The sequence below is a fragment of the Periplaneta americana genome, chromosome 4, assembly GCF_040183065.1.
Source record: "Periplaneta americana isolate PAMFEO1 chromosome 4, P.americana_PAMFEO1_priV1, whole genome shotgun sequence".
NCBI lineage: Eukaryota > Metazoa > Arthropoda > Insecta > Blattodea > Blattidae > Periplaneta > Periplaneta americana.
Window position 1 is genome coordinate 176980049 of NC_091120.1, and position 22364 is coordinate 177002412.

General features: G+C 33.5%; 1 protein-coding gene across 9 annotated transcripts in view; it reads left to right on the top strand.

The window, feature by feature from the left end:
- The window catches only part of LOC138698474 (pre-mRNA cleavage complex 2 protein Pcf11-like), a 169922-nt gene that overhangs the window by 112621 nt on the left and 34937 nt on the right, over positions 1–22364 (top strand). For 8 of the 9 annotated variants that reach the window (XM_069824418.1, XM_069824422.1, XM_069824423.1 and 5 more), the window contains 4 exons: positions 7882–8026; positions 11781–12310; positions 16874–17061; positions 19975–20131. In XM_069824418.1, the coding sequence (XP_069680519.1) occupies positions 7882–8026; positions 11781–12310; positions 16874–17061; positions 19975–20131 (1020 nt within the window). The remainder of the gene's footprint in view (positions 1–7881; positions 8027–11780; positions 12311–16873; positions 17062–19974; positions 20132–22364) is intronic. The other variant, XM_069824421.1, reaches the window with a different exon arrangement.

Sequence of the window (22364 nt, forward strand, 5' to 3'; positions counted from 1 at the left end):
CAGTGCAATACCAGTAGTGGATGTACATTTGCCAGGAATGCAAGTATGGCAAGTTATAGTGATTTCTGCACTTTTCAGCGCATTCTGGATTATTTGACGCCTGTTTTGTCATTAGGTTTTATAACATAATAGATTGAGGAGAAGAAGGTACAAACTTTTGAGTTGATAGATGAGAACAGAAGGCTTGTATTATATATTTTTCATATATAGTAAGATGTGGCTACTTTCTGGTAGAAATCTGTAGGCTTTTATATAAAATGTGACGAGAATGTAAGCTATTTAAAATAACACAGTACTTCTGAACTGTTCGATCACTTGTACATTAGCCATCGGCATAACTCGGGCAGTAGCACACTTGCCTGCTGATCCAGAGTTGCACTTGGGTATCAGTTCGATTCCTGCTTGTGCTGATTGTGTGGTTTGGTTTTTCCCGAGGTTTTTCCCAACCATAAGGCAAATATCAGATAATCTATGGCGAATCCTCGGCCTCATTTTGCCAAATACCATCTTGCTATCACGAGTCCCATTGACGATGAATAACCCAGTAGTTGATACATCGCCGTTAAATAACCTAGTAAAAAGCCCTGTACATTAGAACATTTTATGTGTTTAGAATTGTTACATTTGTAATTTTTCAATTGATCTAACATTGATTTTCTAGGATTTGAATCTGAGTTCCTGACATGGAACTCCATTGTCTAGTCTTTCAGTTACAATATTTAATTGTTCTTTTATCTATTACAAATATTTAGAATAACATCACTTGATATTAATTGTTGAACAAATTTTACGTACCTTTATGAGACGTTATTGGTTTCAACAAGTTGATTCTAATTAGTTGACAAATTTTCAGCGTGAGACTTGGTTAAGATCTTTCCAAAATTATAGTGCCAATCTATTTCTCAGATCTTCTGGGCGTTAGCAGTAAAAGACAACTTAAAAATTTATTTTGTCCATGCTTTGAATAGGAAACTATGAATCTGTACAAACAACATTTCATGTTGATGTGCAGGAAACATTCTTTTATATATATTTTTTTATGATGTAGAATTTATTTGAATAATTATGTAAAATGTGTACACAAAATTGCCCTCTTATTTATTATGGTGCAGACACTTTGGAGTTTAATATCAGTTTATTACTGTAGGAAGTTAAAAATCTCGTGTTTGTAGTGTATATGTAATTCATAGTGCATACAGTACACATGAACCTTCTTCTTCGTTGGTGATGGCATAGACATCTACTAAAGCACTTTGGCATGAAAATTGGAAATCAACTCAGGAGACTGCAGTGGGTGACACGTTTCACAACTCTTCTGGGTTTCATACCCATGTACCATCGTTTTGTCCTTGATTATGTTCTGCATCAATAAAAGTGAATTGAAATTTTATTAATTCTTGTTCAAGAATAACAATTATATATCATGCAATCATGCGACTCGTATGATAAACTTTATTTTAAAACAATATTTTGTTTTTAGATCAGAAACCAAGAAAAAAAATTAAATCGTTTCATTATAGATACAATGTTAAAAACATTTCTGCTGGAAAGGTTATGATTCTCCTTGAAAAGTAAAATTTGGGCTAGCTTAAATTCTTTATTTGAAACACTTCTTTCTTGTGGCTTTACACATTTACATAGTCAGTATTTTTCCATATATTTTCTTTCTTCATTTCTGCACTGAAATGTATTAACAGTTTGGATTTGGCATAATAATTAATGATAGTGTGTGAAGACAATGTAATTGGGATGCAGTGCAGTTGTGTCCTTTCATCATAAAAGCAAACTTGTTAGTGTTAATTAAGAATTTAAATTGTCACATAAATTGCTCATGAAGTATTATAAATATTGCTTAAAGTGTTTATTTTAATAATAAAATACATTTATTCATTGTGCTCATGTGTTTTGTGTATGTTTCTGTAGGGCTGTAATGACTCTTTTGGTTGCAACTACTGCAAGAGAAAATCATTGATTTTTTCCTTGTGGTGCTTGAACGTATGTAAGCATGTATGGTGTGTGATAAATAGAAGTTATAATTGTCCATATTTTTTAAATATTTATTTTTTGTGACATTATAATATATAGTTATAATTAATAAAGACAGGAATTTATACATGCTAACAGCTTTGGATCTTTATGTGTGAATGATTTTGAAAATTTGTACTGTAAATATTGGCTATGGAGTTATTTATTCTGTGAGTATCAAACAATTTTATACATTTTTGCACCCATTCTCAATTAAATGATTAATATGAACATTACTGACTTTAAATCTATAGATAAAAATGTATTACCTGAGATCCACATACACCTGATACTGGCCCTTGTCCCAAGAAAATCACAATATGGCTTGAAACAGAACAAATATAAATCATGTAGATAATGTAATGTGTGTGGCCTTTAAACATTGTGTGCATAATGTATACATAAAGACTTGAAAATTTCTGCACTACACGGACAAAGTATGGTAGCTTCGTTTTCAAAAAAATAATAATGAGAATACAATTCTTTTATCTATTTAGTGTGCTGTGTCTTTTGTCAACTCTTAATGAAGGGCAGCTACATTTATGGGAGTTATTTTTCAAATGCTAAATAATAAAAAAATAACAAAATAATACTACACCGAGAAACTACATACAAATTCAGAACTCTACATTCAAATACAAAAGACTTACAAAGAATAGTGTTAAAATTAGCCATTTTTTTTCTTTCAAATGTAATGTAAATTGCTTGTATATCTATATTTTTTGTAACAGAACCATGCATATTGCATGTAATACTTTATTAGTAATAATGGAGTAAAGTTAGCCCTGTCTGTAGAAGCATAGCCCAAGAACTGGAAGAAGAGATCCAGTACCAGATGGAGGATTTTTCATCTTTCCATAAATTCCAGAATGTCCCCAAAGTTCCCACCCCCCTTAATATGGAGGAGGGGCCCAAAGGCTAGTACCACAGGCTCAAATTGGCTTATTGTGCCTTACCACTCCTTTATGTATGAATGGTTATTGAGTCCAAAGGCCTCTTTCTTTGTAGATATCAGACTTTGCTATGTGGTGTCATCTTTTGACTTAGCCATTTAGGCTCGAAGTCTGATGAAATCCTGCTAGAGTGCCCTTTTTCTGCATACCTGAGAGCATACTGCACCAGACTGATGCCATCTGTAAACCATTCACAGTATTATGTTACCACATTATTTTGGATAGATGCTATTGAAATTATGAATGTTGAAATAAAGAGTGACGATGGAATGATGTAAGGAAATGGAAGAACACTGAATCTTGGCTTTGTTCACAAATGTGACTCTGCTGTCACTGGGATTTTTAACCTGGATTTTGCAGTCACCGTAAGGCAGTGTTCTGTCAACTGCACTATCAAGATGGCATATCCCTGAATAATAATAATAATAATAATAATAATAATAATAATAATAATAATAATAATAATAATACTTGCCACTCTACTTAAACATAAAGCTAGAAAATCTAGAATAAATTAAGATAAAGTTTTATTATTATCTGTTTTTTGTAGTTTTTTTTAATGGACAGTAATATTCTAAAGTTTAATATTCATAAAACTAATTAGTCATTGAACTCCATAGCATAGGAACTGGACTATATACATGTCTCTTATCGTGTGTTATTTGTCTTTATGACATGATCAAAATTGTCGACAGTAAACGTCTTATGCTTGTGCACTGTGTCAACTGGAACAGAATGGAATTGGACCAAAAATGGCATTTAAATTCATAAGTATACTTGCCCTGCAGTAGTATGTAGTTAGATGTGTTGAAGCCTGAAATTTGAGTTCTATTTTTTTGTGTTCTGAGAATATATTTTTGTATATGTCTAAAATGACTCTAATAGCATTATTGTTTTTGACTCTGTTATGTATTATTTAATATCAGTGCATTAGTTGTATTCATGTAATGTTATTTAATACAGAAACTATAACAACTACATTGTCGTCATCGCCATCATCATCATCATCATCATCACCACCATCATCCATGAAACTAACAAATTGATACAGAATATAATGTTCTGCAATTGTGATATTGGTCAGCTATATTTATGTAAATAAAATAAAACATACTTTATTTCATGCTATACTTTTAAATAGAAGTTTAAAAAATGATATATGAAGGTTTTATTACTTTAAATTAAAACTATAAATACTTTTCCAATTATTGTATAATTCTAATTTTTTAATCAAATTGTTCTTGCACTCCATGAACTAATTTCAAGAGTGACTTTAGTGTAAACAGAAATGAAAAATAAGTTCGTTAATGAACAAATCACACAAAAGTTTATACAGTGTAATTTCTGATGTTCTGTTATTTATTTATACAACAGAGATATTGTAGACATATGGAGTCTTCTTATTTTTTTCCGAAGATAAACGTTGTGAAATGTAGTGCAGGAATGAGAGCCGTCCAGAAAGTAAGTTTTCCTGGGGCCGTTTACAGAAAAAAAACACAATTTCATGGAAACATTTATTGGAACAGATACAGCCATTGTTGAGCTATTTTTCAACATATTCCTCACCGGAATTGAGACATTCGTCATATTGTGGGGTCGACAGAGAGGTGCAGGCAGCTGTCACACATTGGTTCCAATCCCAGACGGCAGATTTCTACAACACAGGGATACAAACGTTGATCCCACAGTATGACAGATGTCTCAATTCCGGTGGGGAATATGTTGAAAAATAGCTCAACAATTGCTGTATCTGTTCCAATAAATCTTCCTATGAAATTGTTTTTACTTTCTGTAAACAGCCCCAAGAAAACTTACTTTCTGGGTGCGCCTCATATATTGCCAAAATTGAATACATAATTTGCAAATATTATATGCATTACAGAAATATAGAGGAATGTATCTACAAGACTTAAATTGTATTTATATCAGATATTTCATTTTAAATTGTTGTGAATTTATTTTATCAGTATATATCATAGCTTCTGAAAACATTTTCATGCATAAATAGTGGGTGAATAGATTCTAAAGAAGTCGCAATGTGGCAACCTGGCCCTCCAGCAAGACGCTTGCAGACTGTGGATACACAGTTTCTTATCAGTGATATTTTGTGCATTATCAGTAATTTGGCACAAACTAATAATATAATAATAATTAAATACAGGGTGACTACAAATGACTGGAACAGTTTCAGAAAACCACTGTAAGTAGGCCCTATATTATGTAACATATTGTCACGTAACTTTACAGTTAAATAGAAAAATTCACCAGGTTTTTTGACATGTTAAAGGTGCTTGATATGTGCTCCTTTAGTGACTACAGATAACAACTCTGTAATCAAGGTTTGTTCCACACTTGATGAAGCATGTCCCTGTCAATTTGAGCAAAAATACTGGTGATATGCAAGCCGGTAATGGCAGTGCAAACACTGAATCCTTCACATACCCCATACAAAAAAATCACAAGGGGTTAAGTCGGATACATGAAGGTCATGGCAGCATTTCGTGATCATCATTCCCGACACGATCGATCCATCGATTTCACAGTCTGGTGTCCATGAAGTCACATTAAGTTTTGGTGAGTCACGATAACAAACTAATGCTTTCCGAGCAACGCTGGAGTTCTCGAGTTGCATCGTACATGAGAAACCCGTTATTTCTTGTGATGTGGAAAAGAAGGCTTGGTGGACTTAATCATACTAAAATAATTTTTAATTTAGTAGTCTGACCCAATATTTTGGGTTTGCCCTGCGACACAGAATAGCTCACAATAAAATTTAAAATGAATAATTATATAAACAGGTTTCTGACAAAAGTGAATAAGACATAAGAAAAAAAATAGAATCAAGTGTAATTTAAATTGAATGTACGCCATAAAGATGGTGACGATGGCATCTTGAAGATCTCTCATTAGCTTGTATTTTTCCCTCCACTTTACAAAGGCTTTCGGAATGGTGCCTCTCGCTCTGAAGAAGAAACCGGTAACTGTGATTTTTTCTATGTTGTATTTCGCCGATAGGTACTGAATCGTGGGCTTGTAGATTTCCTTTTTCTCATCGTTCACTTCAGATGGTTGAGTGGCTGAGATTTCAAATCTGATGGTAGGATCAATTATTTCGGCTGTCTGTTTATTTCTATTTATAGCTATGATATCGATCCTACGATTGCTTCCACCATCAGCAATACAATGAACTTCCTCGTGAACGTCTAGATTTTTGGATCCAAGTGCATCTGCGATCATAGAACGTATGGTGTTGTGACGTTATAATAATAATAATAATAATAATAATAATAATAATAATAATAATAATAATAAAAGACAAAGGGTATAAAAATAATCCACATACCCTGGAAGAACTGGAAAAATAACATCGTCTCTATTTCTTAGTGAAAACTGTAGCAAGTGATGTCACTTCTTAATTACGTGTAACATATGTTTAGAATAATAAGTCAGACAGTTTCAGCATCTCCTTTCTTAATTTGGGTGAGTAAATGGTGTTTTAACTTGTTTTAGTAATATTTTGCATTAATAGTTCGTAATATGTATTGAATTACTAATACTGCGTAATGTATATCACTGATAGCGAGCTCTTTGCATAAGCAGTCTACAAGTGACTCGACAGAAGCCTATTGCTCCTTTGCATCTTCTGTGCAATATGTTCACTCAGAATGAAGAAGAAAAGTTTAAATTTTCAGAAGAGAACAGTAATTGATCTCGTCTTCTCTGCTCAGAAGTAATAAATAGGTCTTAATTTCCCTTTGTGTAAATTGTGAAGTAATACTGAATACTTACTATTAATCTAAATGTTAATACAGTAATTTGTACAATTCAATTAATTTTTTGTGTGATAGTTATATATTTGATTCCATTGCGTATCTTTTAGTTGTGTGTATGTTGTTTAGTGAACTGTCCGAAAACAGATTTGAACCTCATAATTGACACCACTCATGAGGCAACTAAGCCAGGAGACAATGGATTAGGGTGGCCAGTTCCATGCATGTTAAATGTTTTATTTAAAATATACAGTTCAAAGAAATTGTAAGGGCAACAAACAGTATGGTGTCTGCAACCAAATACATTGAAAAATCAACCATCACACACAAGCAGTATTATTTTAAACTCATGATGAAAGAAATTGGAAAATTACTGACTACATGTATTAACATGTAATTCCATAATAAAACTTGTGAACTTTCTTTTATGTGCTGCTATTCTATTGTGCTATATTCAGGAGGACCTTGTGTACGTCCTTTCCAAGAAGCTATTTCAATGTTACATTTATATTTGAAGCGGTTTTGAATTATTTGAATTTGTAACATTGGTGCAGTGAAAGAAATTTATCTTGTTTTGAAAAGATTGAAGTAAACTTGTTCAATCTGTAAATTTGCAAGCATTCTTCTTGTTATCATGTTCTTTCTTGTATCATTACCATTTGTAGAAAAATGCTGTAGATTTGTTTTATTGCTACAGAAGGATATTTAGATGAGGATAGTGATATGATTGTTATTAAAGCTGATATCCTAACAGCAGACATAATTCAGGATTATGGTTCTTTACGAGTTGAATTAACGCCATTGAGTTCCCTCATCAAAAGCCCTTGTTGTAGTTAATTTTGTACCATTTATTTATACGAGTATATAGATTTTCTCTGTTGCTGAGCAAAATTAACAAAGTCTGATAGTCATTTTCCTTAATGTCAGTAGTACCAAACTTACTATAAACTAATAATTATGTACTTTTAGGAAGTAAAACTCGTAGAATAGTAATTTTGATGGAAGTGTTGGTAATTGCTGTATTTCTGCGGTAATGTGTGATGGAAGGCGGTGTTGGAATGTGACCTTGTGTATTTTTGCATGGTTTTCCACTTAATCTTAATATTGTGTTAGCATTGTTATGATGGTTGTAGTTATGGTTCCAGAACCACTTGTAGAAGCTGCAAATAAAGATGTGGATTTACGTCAACTCCCTGGCTCTCCCGGTAAAAAGCGTGCATCAATGGAAAGGGCAGAACAGCCACCAATGAAGAAAACCAAAGCAGAAGTTTTTGACGAGTAAGTTAATCCAGTCATAGTAACAATTTTATTTTATTATTTAGGAGTTTCTTCACTGCTGAGGTTTTCCTCTACCAAAAAGAGATACGATATACAAAAAATATTCATGCAAAGTACATTTGGGAAGGAACTTCTACTAAGATTGTTTTATCTTCTTTCTTCAAACTTCTCTGTCTTCTGTATCTTCTTCCCCTAAATCCACGTTTCTGCATACTCCCTTCCATCTCGTCCATCCATACCTTTGAAGCTCTGCCCTCCCCTCTTCTGCTTTCTACCTCCCATTCTAGGACTGCCCTTGGCAATCTGTTGTCGAACATTCTTCTTACATGTCCATACCATTCCAGTTCAATTATTTCCAAAATATTTGATTTTACATCAATAATTTCTGTTAATGTAATGTTTTTAATTCTCCCTTTTTGATTTCCTGGCTGAGCACTTTCAAAATCCATTTTCTTATTTAGTAATTTATCCTGACGTTCTTTATTTAAAACCCACATTTAGCTCTGCTTTGCACTATTGACTTGTAAATACTGTTTTTATTTTTGATAAAATATGTGTGTGTGTGCGCGCGCGCGCTCTCTCTCTGGATTTAACAATGAAGTCATCACCCTTCTTGCTTCCCAATATTTTGATGGAAGGTCCACAAATGTCCTAAGAGTTTCACAATTAGCCAGGTGCTCCATCTCCATGTCTTCTCTGGTGCACAGTAAGCATTTAGGTGAATTCAGTACTCCAATACGATGGAGGTGTTTACTGAGGCAATCATGACCAGTAATCAATCTAAACATGGCCACGGCAGATTTTCGAAGTAGATCAGGAATTAGTTTTGGATCTTTAAATGATTCTTTCCATTTTGAATTTTGATGTTTTGCCTGTTCGCTGTTACTTACTCTTTTTATGACTCGTTTTATTGATTCATATGGGAACTTGAAATTTGTTTTTAAGTTGATTTTAGTTCCTTTCTTTGCTAACATATCTGCTTTCTCGTTACCATTCAGTCCACAGTGGGCCGGGATCCATTGGAAGACCACTTTTTTATTTAGCATTTGAATTTGTTTTACCATGCAATGAATTTCTTTTACTTTTTCCATTTTAGGGGATGTAGTTGAGCTGATGGACTGGATTGCAGCTTTGGAGTCAGACAGGATGACTATGTTTTTAATTCATTTGTATTTAACCAATCTTCCATTGCTTTACCAGCTGTATTTTGACTCTATATCCCCATAATTTGGAATGGGCATTAAAATTTCCCATTATTATAGTTTTATGTGATATATAAAAAATATTCAAATCAGGACCGTTATTTGGAGGATTGTAAACAAAATATATTGAAAAGTGTTCTTTGGATATCCATAAATCCAGATATGCTATTTCTGTCTTTCACAATTTTGAAATTTGATTGAGGTTATTTTTTTTTATAAAATATTGCTGCTCCATAAAATAGAAATAATGAAAGTAAATAAATAAAAATAGTAAAATTAAATTGAAAGACGTTGGATTAGTATTCATTGACTTAGAACAAACTCAGGATAGTATCACAAAAAGCTATTATGGAAAGCACTAGAAAAGATACCTGTGAATGGAGTAATTAAAATAACCAAGAAAATATATAAGACAAACAGAGGCGTACACAAGGACGGGGGATTACTGGGTTTGAACTCCCCCCCCCCCCCCCTTGAACTGTTTGAAAAAATTACGTATTCAGATTTGAGTATTTTTTTATCCATAATCATTTTCCCTTGTCTAATTTCTCACTGTCAGAGTAACAAAATATGCATTGACATAAATCATAGTCCTCCTAGCCCTCCTTCAATATAATCCTTGTCCTTGGTGCTGCTTCACGTTCGAATTATAACAATGCTATCTTTATTATAGAGAGACCTATCCTGTAGTACTGACCTTGTAATAAAATGAAGCCGACACAATATGAAATGTAACTTGTTGTGAAACATATTGTTGTTTTCTCTAATGGCTGCAATTTAGGATCATTTAACCCATTTTGCTTCTTGCTTCCCAATAAATTTGAGAGAAGTTTTTATTTTGTTGTGCTTCGTTGTTTGTGAAACATATTGAAAAGATTGTTTTGACAGTTCTGCCTGGTGCCTCCTATCGGGTTGTGTTGAAATGGAATTTTTTTTTTATTACAAACTTACCATGCAGTCTATGGGCTGTCATAAGACAAAGTATACTGATCAATTATAATATAAAATATGATAATTTAATTTAAACAAATGTGATTGCAATTGGATTATTAGGTATTATACAGTATTGTTACTCTCTTGGGAAGTTGATTTATTACTGATAGAATTTAAACACTTTATCATACATTATTTCTGTATAAATCAGGCTGTAATATGACCTTATTTTTTCCAGACCTTATCATTACATTAGAGCATCAATTATCCGAATACTGATCAACTGAAACATCGGTTAACAGAAAGCGTTCCAGTCGGAAAATTCAAATTTGCGCACCCTCCATGTAGAAGTTTCCCTAGCGCTATTTGCGAGATTTAGCAAAAAAAAAAAAAAATATTGGACTTCTTTTCCTAAACTGTAGGCCTACTTTAAATGACCATTTTCAACTTGTCAAACTAGGCTAGGCAGTTCTCTGTTATTTGTAAGACGTGTGATACAAAATATGTACTGTAGGTACAGTTTTGTGTTTAATATCAGTGTTTCTTTGTTTCATACTGCTCCTATGACACCGGTACAATTTGTTTTCGTAAATGATCAGGAGGAAATTAAATGCAGAATAAATATGGGAAATGCCTGTTATTATTCGGTTGAGAAGCTTTTATCATCCAGTCTGCTGTCAAAAAATCTGAAAGTTAGAATTTATAAAACAGTTATATTACCGGTTGTTCTGTATGGCTGTGAAACTTGGACTCTCACTTTGAGAGAGGAACAGAGATTGAGGGTTTTTGAGAATAAGGTTCTTAGGAAAATATTTGGGGCTAAAAGGGATGAAGTTACAGGAGAATGGAGAAAGTTACACAACGCAGAGCTGCACGCATTATATCCTTCATCTTACATAATTAGAAACATTAAGTCCAGACGTTTGAGATGGGCAGGGCATGTAGCACGTATGGGCAAATCCAGAAATGCATATAGAGTGTTAGTTGGGAGACCAGAGGGAAAAAGGCCTTTGGGGACGCGAGACGTAGATGGGAAGATAATATTAAAATGGATTTGAGGGAGGTGGGATATGATTATAGAGACTGGATTAATCTTGCTCAGGATAGGGACCAATGGCGGGCTTATGTGAGGGCGGCAATGAACCTCCGGTTTCCTTAAAAGCCAGTAAGTAAGTAAGTAAATGATCAGTTATCTGAAAAATCAGTTATCCGAATATCCCCTGTCCCCAATTGTTTTGGATAATCGATGATCTACTGTAATTCAAAGTAAATTTCATAATCTAGTAAAAATATAACAAAATTAAAAGTTTAGGTGCTGTATAATTGGTTGAAATACATGAAAGAAACAAAATCAGTTGTATTACAAATAGAATTAATTCAGATGTGTAGTCACGTTAAGGTACTCAGTATCATCACCTATTTTGGATTCCTGATGAGAGAATCTGGCAACCCTAGGTGTCACATTGACCATTGTCACGATAACCAAGTTCAGTTGCGCTCCCCCAAAGAAAATACATTCTGGGTGACCAGCTACCATTGTTTTCATTCTTTAAAACTATACAAATTATTTTATGATTTCAGAATTACTAATGTGGATATTTTACAATGATGTCTTTCAGATTGTTTGGAAATGAAGATGTTGATCTTCGTCAGTTACCTCCAGCGGTTGCAGTTGTTGCACAGCAACCACTACCACCATCACCGCCGCCACCGCCAATGATATCTCATCCTTCACCTGTACCGACGTCAATGTCATCCCAAGACAGTTCGGCAAACACTACCATGTCTCCAAAACATGCCACGCCTGAAAGAGAGAGGGAGGGATCACAAGATCGTAACGACGAGAACAAGTCAATCATTGAAGATGATGTTAAAGAGAATGGTGACAGTGGACTGAAGCCTCGAGGATGGGCCAAATATAAGGAGTTAAAACCAGATACTTATAAATCCCCATTTCGGCCATTGGGTCATTTTGGTCACGACGATCTTGACTTGAAATCACAGTCTTCAACTCCAGGATCCAATTCTCCTTTGAGGGAGAGGGAGATGTTGTTTGGAACTCCAAGAGACAGGGGAATGTCTCATTACCACAGAAGTTCTGGCAAGTTTGATAAACTTGGACGGCCACTTCTCTACCACCGATTGCCAGGTACATGAACTGAAAATCAACATTTACATTAACATCAATTAATTATTTAATTCTAGCTTAACAGGAAGAAAGTACAATAAAACCAGCGCTGAAAATGCTTTTATGGAGGTAATGTGGGTAAAAATATCCGTTATATCACAATACTGCTTTCATATGATGTGAGTTGACTGCAGTGAGTTGAAAAAAGAAGAATGGGAACTTAAAATTTTATGTATAAAAGTTTATATAAACCCTAATGAAAATTTCGGAATAAAGTATCAGTGAGTGGAACTAGAGATATTTACACTACTTTTGTGTCATGATTAAAGAGAAGAATTTATGAAATGTGAGACTGTGTGTGGAAAACAGACTGAATTCTCGTTTTACTAGAATTATTATTTTACGTTAATTTGTTTGCAGCAATCGTTTTGAAGAAGACATGCACTTCTGTCCTTAATTCAAGACTTTTTTTTGCCAGTTTTATGAACAATGCAATTTAATGTCTATCGAAGCAAATTGTTAGCTTTCCTCCATACAACTGATTATTTTGTTGAAGTTTACTCCCATAGGTGAATCAGTCCGATTTTTTGGTCATCAGAGACTCCCCCATCATCATTTTCTATTTGTTGCATAGCGTCCATCCTATAGCTCCTATGCATTATCCATTTTTCATTCAAAATATATACAGTAGAACTTGGTTATAACGACATCCAAGGGACCTTGAAAATTATGTTGTTATAAACGAGTGTCGTAGTAACTGAGATTCATATAATAATAATAATAATAATAATAATAATAATAATAATAATGATTTATTTTAGCTGGCAGAGTCTAGTGAGGTGGAAAATGAAAAATAATAAACATAATTAGGCTTATTTTAGATTTATGTATTCACTTTTAAGCATACCATGAACACAATAAAATACATGTACAATTATAAATACAGTATTCTGTTTTAAAACAGTTTGTTCATTACTCTCACCAAACTTATTTACTGAGGAGTGAAGTAATCAGTCATTTTACTCTGTTGTCTCCTACTTGCCCAATATACACTTTCTAAATTAAATTCTATGTTCATTATTTCAGTTGCAATTTCACTGCTCCCTCCTCTAGCTTCATAGAAATGTTCACAATTCTAATGGCTTCTGAATTGTCACTCACTTCTTTTAGTGGCCATACTGCGTTAAAATGCGTGCACTTCGTGAAAACTTCATATCGAAACTCATCGAATGCAGGTACCATTAATACTGCATGAATTCGGGCAGGTTACAGTGGGATGGGGAATCTGCCTGCATTCCAGAGGTCTAAGATAGAAGGGAACAGTAAAGGACTTGCCAGATTTCACAAAATACTTTGGTTCTTAGAAAATTGTATTCCAAACTGAGGTTGAAAATGACGTTATATGCGAGGTAGATGCATATACGTTTGTCGTATTAAGCAAGATAGAAAAGCATATGTCTTATGGGGAATTAATTGGGACCACAGAATATTTGACTTTGTAGGCGAGGTGTCACACAAAACAAGTTCGCTATAACCAAGTTCTACTGTAATTCATAAATGACAAGCATTTCTCCCAAATTTATGTAACACAGTACTACTTATGGCCTGTGTAGAAATTACTTTTTTCTGTTTGTGTACAGTAGACAATTTATACATCTAGCCAAACCATTTTAACTTAATTAATCGTCAACTTAATATGAATACACGTGTTACAGATTTTATCTGGCATGCTTGTATGATGGGTAGTTAGATTTTTTTATTTGAAATATATTGCCCTCAAGTAATTACAAGTATTAGTGTTACAGTAGTAAAATTTTGATGCTTGTTATCTTGGGAAATGTTTAAAGTTTTGCATGCATTATAAATCTGACTGTTCATACTTAATTTTCTAGATTGTTTGAAATTCATTTAAGTAAGATACAGTATTTCCTTGCATATTTAATTATTTGTATTGAAGTGCATTTTTTATTTTTATATTTGGCATTTGTTCCATAAAAGTTTTTATTTGTTTGTGATTGCAATATTACAGTAACATTTTAAATAAGCAATTCACTTAGTAGTTAGTGCTATTGGATAATCAGAATGGGGCATAAAATCTTTCAGAACATGTCCTGCTAAATTACAGGTTTGCACTCTTAAAAAATTATACTTCATATAATGATCATTCTTAAGATATAAATAAAGGTATGTAGATATCGTAGAATCATTGATACTTTACTTTCAGTTTTAAAATAATTGCTGTTGGGAAAATTTCGGCCACTGTTGGTAAAATAAGTTGAAATTTCTTTGATGAATTGGAGAAGGAATATTTTCTTTTTGATAAGTGAACTGTCAGGTTTTCACAAACAGAACTGATTGAGCAATTTCCATTCAGAATATAGATTAATATTGTATTCTGTTTTTTTTATTTTACTTAACAGGTCATTGAAAAGCAAGTTGGTAGTTTCCAACACATAAGAGTATATGTTATAATAATATATAACATTTTAATTTACTTTTGTGGACTTAGCGTGCATTTTATAGTACTTTCTGCATAACAGTATAATTGAATCATTCGGAGCTAAAAGGAACTAAGTCACTTTTCACAACTTTTCAGGAGAAGCAAAAAACATTCCTCTAATAACACAAATATTGTATTTTTATGTTATAGAAGACAAAAGAATATTTGAAAGTCTTAGTTCCTTCTTTCACCGTTCGATGTGCATGACATCTGTTGTTCAAATTGTTGCATAATCCAAAACTGCATATTTTGACTTAGTTCCTTTTAGCTCCGACCGATTCAATTGGACAATGAGCACTGTAGAAAGAATAATTTTATCCCCTTTTCATTGTGGCATGTAAAATTAGATGTTTTAATTGAAATCTGTTTCCACACATTAAAGACTAGAATTTGTAATCTACATTATAAATCACCCACTGAGTTTACTGGGAAATGGTATTGGGTGCAATGCTGCTACATTTGGTCTGCAGACAGTCTTGTGAATATGGGTAAATCGCCTGAATGTTCAGGAATATTTATAATTGTATCAGCACATAAAACTTAGCAAAAGCAATAAGTTATTTAGAAATTGCTTCATTCATTCAGTCATTCATTCATAATGTTCTGCCCAAGGACAGGTCTTTCACTGCAAACTTAGCATTCTCGAATATTTTCTATTTTCTCTCTTCCAGAAAAAGGGGAAATATTTTAGGAAACTGTATAATTATATCAATCAATCAATCAATCAATCAATCTTCTTAATGTATCCAGCTGTTTTCTGACAACATAAAGTCCACTGTAGTCTATTCAGTTGTTTTTCACGAGAAATGAGGGGTACTGACCTTGTCGTGATGAGGGGGCTTAAACAAAGAGGTACCCACAGAAGCTGCATTAACACCAACCAGTCCCACTATATTTTTCACTGCTTATGATACATAGAGTCCCTCAGTGTAAAATTCTCCGGAGATAAAATAATCCCTCAGTCGGATCTCCGGGAAGGGACTGCACTGAGAGATGCCAAGAATCGCACTAAAGTACTTATTTGGAACACCAAAAGTCACACCGTCCAGTCAATCAGAGCCAAGTTTTTATAATTATATCATCAATACAATTATAAAACTAAGCAAATTCAATGAGATTAATAAAACAGAAGGATCCACACCTGTGGAGTAATGGTCAGCGCGTCTGGCTGCGAAACCAGGTGGCCCGGGTTCGAATCCCAGTCGGGGCAAGTTACCTGGTTGAGGTTTTTTCCGGGGTTTTCCCTCAACCCAATACGAGCAAATGCTGGGTAACTTTCGGTGCTGGACCCCGGACTGATTTCACCGGCATTATCACCTTCATATCTTTCAGATGCTAAATAACCTAGATGTTGATACAGCGTCGTAAAATAACCCAACAAAATAATTAAAAAAAAAAAAAGAGAAACTTTATAAGAGGAAAATTTTCATGAAATGTTATAATTATATCAGTAAACTTATAAAACTTAGCAAAATCAATACTTACTTACTGGCTTTCAAGGAACCCGGAGATTCATTGCCGCCCTCACATAAGCCCTCCATTGGTCCCTATCCTGAGCAAGATTAATCCAGTGCAAAATCAGTAAGCTAAAAATTTGTTTAATGAGGAGATTTTTTTCAGAAAAATTTTCTTCATTACGTAGATACAGCACATAATCTCCAAGTATACAATTAGACATTCAGTGAACAAAACACAGGCTCATATGTTTCACGATGATAATAGCAAAGTACTGTAAATCAGTCACTAACCCTTCACACTCAATAAACTTTCCCTCTGATGTGCACCTGAATGGCAACACATAACAATTGAGAAGTGGGAAAGACAGCCTTCCATCAGACATTCATTAACCTCAGAGAGTGATTTCTAGTGCAGTACATAATGTTACAGATTTGTATGAACTATACTAGAAAATTGACTTGGGAATTTTTGGTCAGACAGAACAGTTGTAATTGTGCCACTGCTTCGATTTTGTAAAATTCAGGAAAATAGGCTAGCATTTACCAACGTTTTATATGCAGATATTGTGGTTTATGGTATCAAACATCATTTGTAATCGAGAACTTTATGTGTTTAATTTGTATTAGATGATCCTGGAGAAAGACGCAGATCTTTGAGCACCATGATGGGAGAAGACACAGACATGCGGTCGCAAATATTTGAGGATGCAGAAGATATTAATGACATTAATGTCAATATGATCATGCAACAAGCTGATGAACAGCTGAAGAATGGCACAATCTCATTTTCACAGTACAATACTTTGCTCAAACAGGTGAGTTTGGCATTTTCACACTATTGTAAGCATATTACAAATTAATCTGATAAATGTTGTAATTGAGGTGTTCCATGGAATAACTTAATGTATATGTTACGTCGTTTTACCATTTCCAGCATATATTGGATCCTTAATAATATCTCTCCCTCCTGACAAAATATTATTTTCCTCCAACAAACACAACACCCTCTAGAAACATTTGAATGTAGTTCCGCGTAATGCTGTTATACCAGATCTAAAATGTTTGATGCTGTGTATCTCAAATTCAAAATTATGTAGTTAAGTTCCTGTTCCAGAGAATGCCTCAGTTGTTCTTTGTTTCTGTATTGTTATGATCTGGACCCGATTTTCGTAACATTTCATGTTTTTATTAGCATATTACAGTTGTTTGTGTGTACATAATACATTATGCAGCGAGCCTATAATGGTAGTAATTAAGACGCGAGTATGTTTGTTTATGAAACAAGCACAAGCGAGTTTCATAATTTTCATACAAGCGTCTTAATTACCATTATAGGCAAGTTTCATACGACTTTTTATGCTCGACCTTATTTCTAACTTGAAACTATTCATAAGTATTCATGTTATGGTTATCGAAGTGAGGAGCAGAATTGACTTTCTAAATATTGTGAGATGTGCGCAGACGCGAAAGTATTGATTTTTTCCGAGGAATGAATGTCATTGACCTTGATATAATCTAGAGAATAACATTAGCATTAATCTTGATATACGCTGGAAATTGATTTAGAATTGAAAAATGAGATGACAAATTGAATTTATTTTAATATTATTTACACTTAACACTAATTATTATAGTAACAGAACATAACCTTCTGCGACAGTATTGGATTTCCAGCCTCCGTGACATTTTGCTAGTTGTCTTTTGGTAGCATATCCGAGAATAATCGATACTTGCGCTTTTATAATGCTACAATGGTGATTTCTCATTGGCTGAACAACTGAACTATAATGAATAGGTGTACTTTAATGAGGTGCATTAAAGGGCTACTACCAGGTGTATAATTACTACATTTCGGCATGGTCGAGCATAAACTTTATTAATCATCACTAGATTTTAAGTCATTTCTCTAGTTTTGTATCATTGTTTAACCATTTTCGGACTTTTATGTACCGATATATGTAGTTTTAGAAACTGTTGCACGGCGATTGAAGCATGGCCTGTGATGCACTGTGGACGAAAATGCGTCCACTCCATGAGATTTCCATGTGCTGCCACCCACATAACCTGTGCGAGATGACAAGGCCATGCTTCAACTACAGTGAAACGGCTTCTGTCAGTGTTTAATACAGCTCATGCATTTTATCAAGACACTCGCGATGCACTGTAGAGGAACAACGTTTCTGTAGAGGGGATAGGAGTAGAAGGGAAGGTCGGGTGTGTGTGTGTGTGTGTGTGTGTCTACCGAGTTCAAGGCAAAGGCTAACCCATTCCCCTATAATTCGTAAGTAGACTCATCCGATCTCGTGCGCAGCTCTGTAGGAGGAGTGGGGGGAGTGTCTGGACATAAAGCTTTGGGCTGTACTCCAATAGTTATATTTCACAGGAAACCTCCTCCATATGACCTTCAATGGCTTCACGACTTTTGCAAATCAGGGGAGTACATCATTGTCTAGTCAAGGAGTATCACTTTGTATTTCAGTATATTTATTTTTGCATATCTATGTATACTAATAATAAAACTGTAACCTAAATTTTTATGGTAATTTTCGTTTTTGCAATAATAATCGGTGTAAACATTTATAATTAGCTCTCCTGAGACCAAAAATCGAATTTTTGAAATTTTTGCTTGTATGTCTGTGTGTTTGTCTGTCTGTTACCTTTTCACTTGATATTGGCCCAAACTGATTTATATGAAAATTGGTATATAGATTACGTTGGATCCCACTTAAAATTTAGGCTATATAGCATTCATATACTTCCTTTAAAAGAGAGGTTATAAGGGGCCTGAAGTCAATAAATCGAAATATCTCTCTTAGTATTGATTTTTTACATTACAAAAGTTTCTTTAAAAAATGTTTCCGACAAGTTTTATTCCACGCAAAATTTTGATAGGAGTGATATTTAACGAGATTTATGAGTTTTAAAATAACATTGCTTTTTATATCAGTGCCGCCTAAATCAGACTAATGCAATGAAGTGAAAACAAATGACTCTGCATTTATTTGAGAGGCCTTGCACAACAAATGGAAGATGTTCAATTTACAGTATTGTTATATAGATATCATTGTAATCTACCCATATATGCATATAAATGTTTATCAGTATATAAAGAGAAACTATGTGTTTGTGTATCTCAGAAGATACTTAACTAATTTGGATAATTCTTTCACCATTGGAAAGTGTAGTTTCTCTAGATGGACATAGTATATATACATCATTATGGTAACTCCAGAGTGAATTGAGAATCGAGCACAAATTTGCAATATGGTAGAATTAAAACAATTCCTTACATACAGAAAATTGATATATTGTCGAAACATTTTTATTACTTAATTACGTTTTTGGGTGAGCCACGGTAATCTATAGCCTACTTAAACTTTATATAGTTCACATAAAGGGCTAATTTTGTACTACATTTTAATTTCTTTTTGTCCACGAAACATAAACGATTTGTTCTTTAACTAATAATAAAACTGTAACCTGTAGCACAGTGCACAGGTATGGCTACATAAGGAATTCATTGAGTGTTATTTCTGGTCAGTTACTTGGAATACCCGGACATAATGAGCCCAAAGATTAAGTTTTTATATGATAGGCCATTTCTCTTACAATTTTTAGATTATCAAACTCTGAGTCCTGATCATCATCATTACCATCATCTGCTAGGTCATGTGACCTTGTAGTGGAACAACCTATGTGTTTTACAGGATGTGTAATGTAATTTATAGGTGATTCAACTGAATGAAGTACAGAAACTAAGAGAAGCTCAGAGACGAGACCAGCAGGAAAACAAAGAGAATTGGGAACGCAGCAGAAGAAGACGCGGTATTGGTCATGCTGACGATGAACAGTTGTCCCCAGTTAGTGTAGAAGAAGACAGTCAAGGTAAGTGCATGGTCTGAGAGTAGTAAGAGTTGTCATTAGTGAATGTAGTGAAATTGAGTATCAAAATATTCAGTCATTGTATTGTGTTTGTTGATTTAAGTTTTAGGTATACAACAATTCAGAAATCGTGTGAAATGATGTAATTTTCCCGTATACAAAATAATTATTTCATTAAATAGTATTGTAAGGAATAATTCTCCTTAGAATGAGTCAGATTCAAACTACAGTTCTTTTGTATCCAAATTGATAATTTTTTTTATCCTCCTCTCTTATTCTCTTCCTTATCTATACCTCTTATTGTCTTTCCTCATTTCCCCCCCCCCCCCCTCTTTTTTGTGCTCTTACTATTTTCGTTTTTTTTCTTGCTCATTTCCCTTTTCATGTTTTCTTCAACTGCTCTTTTTTCTTCTCTCATTACCTTACTTTTCCATTCTCTTACTTCATCTCTCTCTTTTCTCACTATTTTCTTTTTTATTTCTTATTTTCTTTCTCTTTGCTATCCTGCTTTCGTTCATATCTTCTTTTGAATTCTATCTTGCCTTATTTTGTTCCATTTTATTTATTATGCATATTTTGTGCTTGTTTCCCCTTTCCCTCCTTTTCGTCGTCATCCTTCAAGTCTTCTTTTACTCCTGAAATTAACATGTACCAGTATTTAAAGACTTATAATACTGTATTCGCTCGCATAATTTACACTCATGATTTAAAGATACATTTTTTTTTCGTGGCATAATTTCCCTCATTCATTCCATTCAATAGTCTGTTATGTGAATATCCCAAATATCGTAAAAATACACATGGGAAACCCAATGCCAATATCCACCCATTCTACAGTGAAAAACACTGACTATTCCTCTGACAGCAAGAAAGGTGAACTGGATTTGTTGTCTGATGAAAATAGTAGAGTGTAAAGTAAATGTACATTTGTTTTCTTTAGGTAATTAATAAGTTAATTTTGATACGAATATTTTATGAGTGAAGATTAACATCGTGAGCCAAGGTTAGTCAAGGTCAAGCTACCAACATCATAATCTCACACAATGATAGAAAGAAAGGCCTCAAAACTACCCATAAAGACTCAAATTGATAACATTTATTTGATTATTACATGAATTTTTTTATCTTAGTTTGACGATTTTATTGCTGGTATTTTTTTCATCATGTAATTCCCCCCCCCCCCTCTATTTTTCGACTCCATATTTTGAGAAAAAAGGGAGAAATCTAGTAATTTCAATTCCCACAACCATGCACAAACATAATTTGTGTATGTAGTAGTAATAGTAGTAGTATCTATTGCCCAAGCACTTAGAAATTCTCCATTCGCCATCTAGCTTTGGTGTATGTACATGATCAGTATTTACACTTATTATAACCAGAGCTTAATTTGTGCAGAGAATTAAACTCTGTTTCAGAGTAAAGATCAGCAATATATTTTGTGTATACCTTATTTCTTATTCAGTTTATTCACCAGTTTGTCGTTATTTGATTTTGTGATGATTTTGTGTCTGATTTGAGAACCATTATTTCATTGTTGTTGATAAATTTTGCACAATCTTGATTTGAAGAGAGTATTTCATATGGGCATACATACATGTTATATAAGTAGCTTCTTATCTCCATTTAGATCATAAATGTTAATGCTGCAATGTTCAGCAAAACCAGATTTAGTTCACGATAGCAAAATGAAGATCTATCTTCCTCCAACATGAACTGAGTTTATCTTGTTTTATGATTTTTTTTTTTTTTGACTGATGGTCTTACACAGTACTGGTCATATAACCAAGAAACCCTGCTATTCGTAGAAGTATTATGTTCATTTGTTATTCTCATAGACTGAGGATGAAATGAGCTGTACAAGTTAAGGATGATATTATTATTATTATTATTATTATTATTATTATTATTATTATTATTATTATTATTATTATTATTATTATTATTAAGCCACAATTTATCTATTTGTGAATTATAGTATTTCCCATACCAAAATTAATTTAACTGTTTTTATTATAATTGAAATTCAGGTTCTTAGTGTGCAATTTTATGAGCCATGGACTGTTGATTTATATTTTGCACTTGTATTTCTATTTATGTACGTAGGTTGATACGAAAATAAGGCCTACTATTGTTTTTCTCCAAAACTGTAAAATTATGGCATTTATATGAAGTATCCCTGAATCTTTCATAAACATTTTTATAAAAAGTCACCTTCACTTGCACTGTCTATGCATGA